Here is an 8158-nt window from a genome sequence, read left to right on the forward strand (position 1 = left end):
GTGCCGACCGGTGGCTATGATTATTATTTGTTGAACAAGATACAGGTCTATGTTGTCATTGTGTTATGAAGTCTGAACTTGTGTGTTTCTGTAAGTATTTGCGGCGTGGACGAATCGCGTGATTTTGATTTTATTCAACCGTTGGGAGCGGGGACAGACGGTGCATGCTGAGCCGAAGCCGGAAGGCCGGTCGCTAGCCAATCTGGTACACCTCCTGAAATGCAGCCGCAGCCTACGCTTCCTCCTCTCCTCTCCTCTCCCTCTTCCTGTCCCTCCCTTCTCAGGCATAGCGCGGAAGGATCGCCTGTTGGTCGACGCACGGCACGGCACGGCGTAATTTCCCAGCCACCGCACGGAAGATTTCGGTGAGAAACGCGAGAGATAATGGCAGGATCACCGGAGGAAAGAACGGCTCCAGAGGCCAGCATGACGAGTAACGCCGGCAGCAGCAGCAGCAGTAGCAGTAGTAGCTCCAGCAGCAGCAGCAGCGACGATGACGCGCCGGCAGAGCACACCGCAGGAACCGTCGGCGGGCTGGACGGAAGGGCCCCTCCTGAAGAGCCCGCTGCGGTCGACGGCGCCGGCTGCGGCGTCGTGAACGCGCGAGAACAGCAATGTGACCACAAGGTTCGCGGCAGGCTTGCACAAATAGCACCAGCCTTGCATTTCTCACCAAAATATAAAAAAAAAATGCAGTTTGCATTCTGAAGATTGAAATGGCATTCGTTTCTGAAAGGTGGGTGCAGGGACTGGGAGGCTCAACATCAGGAGGAGCGATCTCGTGTTGACGCTGATGGTTGCAGGAGGGGTTGCCGTCGCAGTTGCAGCAGCTTTCCTCGCCAACAAAAAGCGTTGATGATCACCGGGTTTTCGCCGGGCCTTTGGAAAGACCCATCTGTATTTTTCTTTGACACTGTTTAATAATGTTTAAAAGGGTATTAAAGGCGAGATTTCTTGCGGCGTCAAGAATAAATTGCAAAGCTGCCCCGCTCTACCATCGTCTCAAGAATCTACGTTGAGAAGAATCCATTTCATCTCCCCAGAAACTGCATTCACTCGCACTGCTACATACTCCCTCGTTCCCAAATATAAGCCTTTTTAGAAATTCCAATATGAACTACAGACGGAGCCCCCCGCAAAAAACAAAAAAAAACTACAGACGGAGCAAAATGAGTGAATCTACACTCTAAACTAGGTCTATATACATCCGTATGTGGTCCATATTAAAATCTCTAAAAAAGACTTGTATTTAAGAACAGGGAGTAGATGAGATCAAATTCTGGGCCAAGCCCCAGCGGTATATTGTATTACTCTGAAACTCATGTGCTGTCCTTTTCATGAGTATCTTTGCTACTATCAGGATAAGGTTAAAAGTAACGGATGTCAGATGTACAGTACATAGAAGAACTCATCTACTGACAGACCACCCTACAACATTTAGCTATTGTCACAAGCAGCTACTTGTAATATCCAAATACACTTTCGCCCTTTATTACTCCATGACTATATCTCTATCAATTTCAGACGAGTAAAGTTAAATAGTCTACGCCATAATGTTAAAGAAAGAGCTGTCGACACAATCTACACCATCTTCGGAACCAAAAGCCCATAGTGGTCAGGACCTAGCTGCCACTTTCTTCCTTGAGGATCTCTGCTACTTCATTCCTGATACCCTCGCGGAATGATATAAAACCATTACCACTTGCATACCCGGAACCATCAACATCTTGTTCTTCAATTAGATAGTTCTCAAATAACGATGAATCATCTTGTCCCCCACGAACAATTGCAAGCTTAGGTGTGATACACCTGTCCTGCTTCAACGCATTAATCGTTGTTCTCAAAAGACCTGCACGATATTTTTAGTTGTCAACAAAATAAGCGTTGAGACAGGCAAAAAAAAGAAACATGCCCAACGTATTGTAAAAGGGTGATACTTACAGTCATGGGGTGGAGGAAAAGGAAGGGAAGGATCAGCAGTCGATGAATAGTAAACAACAAGGTTGGTAAACGCATCCAGAAGAAATATCGGGCTCTCACTCATCGTCAGAGCAGCACGGCTCAGAGTGTGCCGTGGGAATGCTTGCTTGTTAGGTGAGGAGTACGAAATTAAAAGTGGATATATAGCTTTGGCTAGAGAAGATGGCTCCAGTGAGCTGCAAGAAAAGTTCAGAGGGGACTTACAAACTTTCAAGTGAGAAAATTAATTCGCATTGATTCACAAAAATGCATGAGATATCACTCCAGCAGCAACAAAGTATTAAATTTTGTTGCCACATCAGTTACAGCAGCAGAAACAAGTTTTTGGACATTCTCCGAGACATACAGGCACCAGGCTCTGTGAACCGCATTACAAAACGAAAAAATTACGTACCTGAAAAGGCATTGAAGATATATCCTGTAATCTGGGTGGATGCCTTCTTCATGCAAGCGAAGAAGAGGGCTCCTCAACAATCCAAACACAAACTGAGGTATCATTTGCAGATGGGGGCATTGTGAGAAGTCTATATCAATGTGCGATTCTGGTGTTCGTGGATCAGATCTCAACGCATCATTATACCGAGTTATAAGGATAGCCAGCCAATCATGCACCGAATTTCTGCCTTCTCTAACCCCATTTTCCAGTGAAACTAGAATAACCTGATGGCAGCGTTTCAGAGGAGAATCAAGTTAGGATGACAAAAATAGTGTCCATGTGCACCTCTTAAAAGCAATAACTTCCTAGGGTGTGCATTAACAAAAAGGCAGAACATCTTTCCTACAAAAAAAAGGATCGGCTAGAAGAATCTTCGCTAGTCGAAATCCACACAGAATTAACCCAATGGACAAACCATTTCTAATGTTAACGGTAAATCTTAAAACTAATAACCTCCTACATTTATCTGTCAACGATCTTTCCTATCTCAAGCTGCTGAATATCTACATGTGCATGATTAAACGAACTAAACATGAATACCTTATGAACAAGGATATGTAGGACAGCCTCTTGATCGACACTGTCATATATTTCATTGATATTATTAGCCGGCCGATACTGCAATGTCCTTATTCTCAACCGTCTCTTGAGACAAAACCTGTAGCCGCGGAGATGTAGCATTACAAACAACAAAAGTAAGTTTTTGAACAGTACATGTTTCAGTTGGCTACATGCACACTAGCAAACAAAGTGAAAAATGAAAGATGGAATGAAGAGATTATAACATGAATAACAAATGCAAGCACAAGCAATAGCTGACATAAACCAAAAATATTAACATCACAGGAGGTGAGGCATCCAAAAGCTAGTTAATGCTTGAAAACTAAGAAGGATGTCTGGGAAATTAAATAATTCAGGTATCTCGTACCTTGGATATGATTGTGGGCCATTCCCTGATGCCACCTCCACAGGCTCAATGACACTGTACTGAAAAGCGATCTGTACAACAGCAGGTTCTGTGTGCCTGTAAATATCGAAAATCACATTAGCTGATTCTGGTGAGAAGTGTCAGACGTGCACAATAAATGAATAGGATCCACCAAAAAATAAGTTTCTTCAGAGCAAAAATAATTATGCTTTTACAGCACAAAAGCTCTCTTAGATACTCTATATATGATTATGTAATGGAAATGATTTGCCCATAGAATGTTGAGTTACCCATCCATGTACATTATAATCGGCAACCTACTACATTTCATATGGCTGTCATGAGATAAGGGTTTGAGCATTTAGACAAAGACTTTGCTTTGCACTTACTCTGTTTCTGTCCACCTTGATTACTAGAAAAATAACTGCAAGCGAAAGGATTTAAATTGTGGGAATTTCTTTAACACAGAACAGCAGAAACTACGCTGAATAAATCTAATTTACGTAAATCATATCATATCAGAACTTTTTCACCCATAGCATTAGGCATATCAGATAATATCTTATATCTGCACACCACATATGCTTGGCATGGATTCCAATTCAACACACAACATGAATTGATACACAAAATGGTGAAGATAAGTACCTGGAGAAGCCATCAGCATGGGTAAAGTCAAAGTCATAGGCATATGTAGCAAAAGAATCACAGCAGATAATATGTTGCACATTTTCATATTGAGGATCAGGGAAGAAATGGCCATACTGCAAAAAGATGGATACATTAAAAATTAAACAGTACAATATAGTTAAGGGTCAAATCCTTATCTTTCACTGCAAAGTTTTGTAACCGTTATGCCACTCATTGCATCAATGACATTTGGGTCCAGACCTAACAGGTCAGTGGCACACAAGGTGGGTTACAAAACTTTGCAGTGACACACATGGGATTTAATCCTACAGATAATGTGAAGACAGGTAGCTTGAATGCTTACAGAGTGGCCAGGCTCAAAATCAGGCGATGTTCTCAGCCTGAGAACACAACCAAATGCATAGGGTCGACTCAACAGGCGATATCTGTTCAGAAGAAAAGGCAAGGCAATGAGGAAAAGACCATTCACATCTTATCGAGTTATCAGGAACCTAGGCAGTGGAATTTCAAAAATAAAATACAGAGGATAATCATAGGATCAAGCTCACATGTCCTGGGGAAGTGTTGAATCATCCGCATTTGCATAGAGAAATAATGAGCCACCACTTTCGATACTTAAAAACTTCAACGAAGCCAAATCGGTGTATTCATCAGTTACAGCAAATATGTCTACACATACTCCTGCTTGAACAGCAACAGCTGCCTGTTTCAAAATTTCACTGAGCTCACTAAAGGATAGACACGGTCAAGCAAATGTAACTATTTTTCTCTAGAAAATCAACAGAAGCTTACTAGATCTCTATAGAAAGGTATCTGCTCAGGGAGCAACGCGAGGTCAGCATCTTCCCCTTTGCTAGCATATTGCTCACCATATCTCCTAGTGTCTAGTTGACCATCTCCATAATCAGGAGCACCAGACAGAAAAGCAAATACCCTAGCTGTTCTTGAATTAAGAAGAAACAGTTGGTACTTAGGCATACAAACAGCAAGTACAAAACTCTTTGCAAAATACAAATATCTTTACAAACATAATTGCCTACCTGACAAGAAGCATTTTAAAAGTTGCAGAAACGGAAGTGCTAACTTACCCAAAGCAAAAGTAGAACCATACTCTGAACTCAAGTAGTCAATTAGAGAAGACATGGCTGTTCCAAAACCCCGCCCGCCAAGCAAAACCGTATCTGCTTCCTGCCCAGAAGCAGCGCCTCTCTCCCATGAAGATGTAGGCCGCAGTGTGTCCAGGGCAGCGGCAATTCGGTCCTTGCATGTATCAACCTGCTCATAGGTTAACTTACAGTTAAATTCTATCCTGAGACTGACTAAACCAACCTGTAACACTTCATATAGTTATGTAACATACAGGGGCCAAAAAGGAAAGCAGGGGCATGGCATCTTCAAGGGTGACAGCCAGTCCATCTTCTTCTGAGTCTGGAGGGATGAAAACATTTTTCACGACAGGGACTGGACCTTGTACATCATACAACCCAATCTTGTGGCTGAATGTCATAAGCCCAAACAGGGAGCCTGGAATCAGAGCTGTTGCACAGAGAAAACCCAATTGAGAAAAACGGGAAACTTGACTCACTAACGACACAGCATGTTTGAGCAACCAAAAAATCAGCAGATTACGCATGTTAACCTTCTAGCGCCGCCAGAAGCGCACTCTTGATGAGTTCCAGGAATTCTTCAGAACCTGAAGGCATTGAAATAGGGCAATAATCAATTCTTACGATAATCATATAAAGCATAGCACAACCATGACAGACTATTTGAGGGTCCAACTGAAATTTGATCGCGGAACATGAAGAGTAGTAAACGCAAATTTGATCCAACTGAAATTGAGCTATACTCGTTCACTCTAATTATTCTTGTTTTATGCTTCTCTTCTAGGTGGCTTTACTTGGGTGACGCCATACGAGATGTAACTCGCGGTAAAATTAACTTCCAGCAATACAGAATTTCATGATCGCGAGGCATTAAGCAACATAATTTGACTTACAAGCGAGATCCACCGCCGCCACATAGACAGGCCGCGCCTTCACACCGTCACCTGCACCATCCGCGTCATCCACTGCACAAACACAATTCAAGGCCATGAGAAACCAACTCAAAATCACAAAGCTCCAGAAGGCACAGTCGCTCGCCCGCACACAGAAAGGGAGGCGGGCGCAAGCACCTGGCATCTCGAAGTCGATGAAGGAGGCGTTGAGCTCGGGGCAAGCTTCTGGGCGCTGGAAGCGGTGGAGGGCGTCGTCATCGAAGCCGTTGAGGGTGCTGCAGAGCGCACAGGCCCAGCCCCAGCGCTCCACGTCGCAGTAGGTGTTGAAGTAGGCCCAGCAGCGCTCGCAGCGCGGGAGGCGGTCGCCGCGGCCGGCGGTGGCGGGCGGCTGGCCGGTCTCGTCGTCGGCGGCGAAGGGCGTCACGGAGATGCCCCACTGGATGCCGCACTCGTCCAGCGCCCCCTGCGTCACGGGGAAGCGGGAGACCGTCGCGCGCACCGCCATGGCGACGGGGTCGCGGGCTCCGGTCGGGATCGGTGAGGTGGGGCGGAAGGGGCGAGGGGGCGCGTCTCGCGGCCGCCACGATCTGACACACTGGCCCTGAGACTCGGACTGACGCCGCACGCGGTAATCGACGCATTTTTGCGTTTCGCGATGGCTAGAGGTTTATCTAAGCCGCACGTTGATGATCTCACGGTCGTGCTGGGTTTAAAACACGTCACCAGGCCTAGTTTCGGACGGAACTCGTTTACGAAATGGAAAGCAATATACACTGAGAAGTAGGAGTAAGTATTTGACGGATCTAGGTTTTCTTCATTTGTGCCCTCCTAGACTCGACTCGATTTCCTAGATTGTCCGTCGATTGGTATAAAAGCATGGTTAAATAGTACAATCAACTGATGTTGACATATTGTGTATAGTCATCGTTTATAGTCACCCATACAAAATGTTAGTTATAGAAACAAGAGAGAGAAGGAGCATTAGTGGTAACGCTCGCTCACAACTGCAGGTGTTATGGCGGAGGTTGCCGGTGAGCGCCCGGATTTATGAGGAGGCGGTCGGGAGGGACTGCTGGTCTCTCCAACAGGCATCATAGTTGATGGCCTTTCCTCAGAGGAGTGGTGCACCATTAGGAGGAAGGGGGAGGAGATTTTGGGGCGTGCTAAAGACCCGGGAAAATGCATCGCCCAACCTATTGCGACCGGGCCAACTTGGCGCGAGGCAAGACGCCGACAACTGGGTCTAGCTGGAATTTTGCGCGCTGGGCAACGTGCTAGAGGTTCATCATTGTAACATCCCAGATTTTCAAAATAGATCGGTTCGTTTTTTTCGGTTTAGTTATTTAGCGAGCGCCCGCTCGTTCGTTCATTTTAACGAACTTTGTTCGTCGGTTAGTCACAGACAGCGAACATTCGTTCGTTAGCCTGTTCGTCATGTTTTGTTTTTCCAGGGTTTAACCGCGATTATTTTCGATCGAGATTTCTGTCCTGATCTTCGATCTAGTATAACTTTTTGCTCGTTTATCCAATTTAGATGAAACCAGCGCCTAGATCTTTGTCTCGAAGCCCTCTTTCTGTTTAACCAACTTGAACATGATTTTGGTACTGTAAATTTGACTTTAGCCCAGATTAGTAAATGAAGCTTGTTTTATTCGTAATTTGAGTTTCGTTGCTCCGTTTGATTTGATTCTTTTTGCAAATCGGAGTTCTTCAATTGAACTTTCTGGTTGGATCTTCTTATTTGAGTTTTACCTGTGCTTCTTGGGGTGCTTATGTATGTTATTATTTGTTTGCGATAGAATTCCCGGAGTGCGAAGCATGCTACTACGAGTCTCTAGGTTTTGCGGATCATTAGCAAGGCAAGTAACACCTTGATCATATCCCTTTATTACCCAGTTTTTATGCATTAGTTCACTCCTCAAACATTACATGGTTAGAATCTATTTAACATGTGGGTTTGGAAAGTAGATGATGAGGTAGAATCTATTGCCCTATTTATTATCAAACCTTTGGGAGTTACTTCTACGTTATGCTTAGGATTGTTATGCTATGCTCGTAGACGTGAATTGTGTGAGTGTATTCATGACAGATGTGAGTATTGTTAATTAATGGTTAACTTAAGGTGGCTACTTAAATACACATCTTGGTGGATTGGTTGCGGGCA

The 8158-nt window shown here is 44.5% G+C and overlaps 1 protein-coding gene across 1 annotated transcript; it reads right to left on the minus strand.

Moving 5' to 3' along the window:
- Positions 1-1269: 1269 nt before the first annotated feature.
- LOC119345743 (protein transport protein SEC24-like) lies at positions 1270-6576 on the minus strand. The gene is made up of 14 exons (XM_037615664.1): positions 6172-6576; positions 5995-6066; positions 5635-5688; positions 5356-5531; positions 5084-5270; positions 4788-4933; positions 4544-4698; positions 4339-4420; positions 3993-4108; positions 3345-3440; positions 2957-3074; positions 2375-2640; positions 1942-2156; positions 1270-1849 (listed from the first exon to the last, which is right to left on the minus strand). Exons 1-14 carry the CDS (start codon positions 6497-6499, stop codon positions 1623-1625), a joined length of 2238 nt encoding a protein of 745 aa, XP_037471561.1. The 5' UTR covers positions 6500-6576; the 3' UTR covers positions 1270-1622.
- Between the last annotated feature and the right edge of the window lie 1582 nt (positions 6577-8158).

This window comes from Triticum dicoccoides, chromosome 1B, assembly GCF_002162155.2.
Source record: "Triticum dicoccoides isolate Atlit2015 ecotype Zavitan chromosome 1B, WEW_v2.0, whole genome shotgun sequence".
Classification (NCBI taxonomy): domain Eukaryota; kingdom Viridiplantae; phylum Streptophyta; class Magnoliopsida; order Poales; family Poaceae; genus Triticum; species Triticum dicoccoides.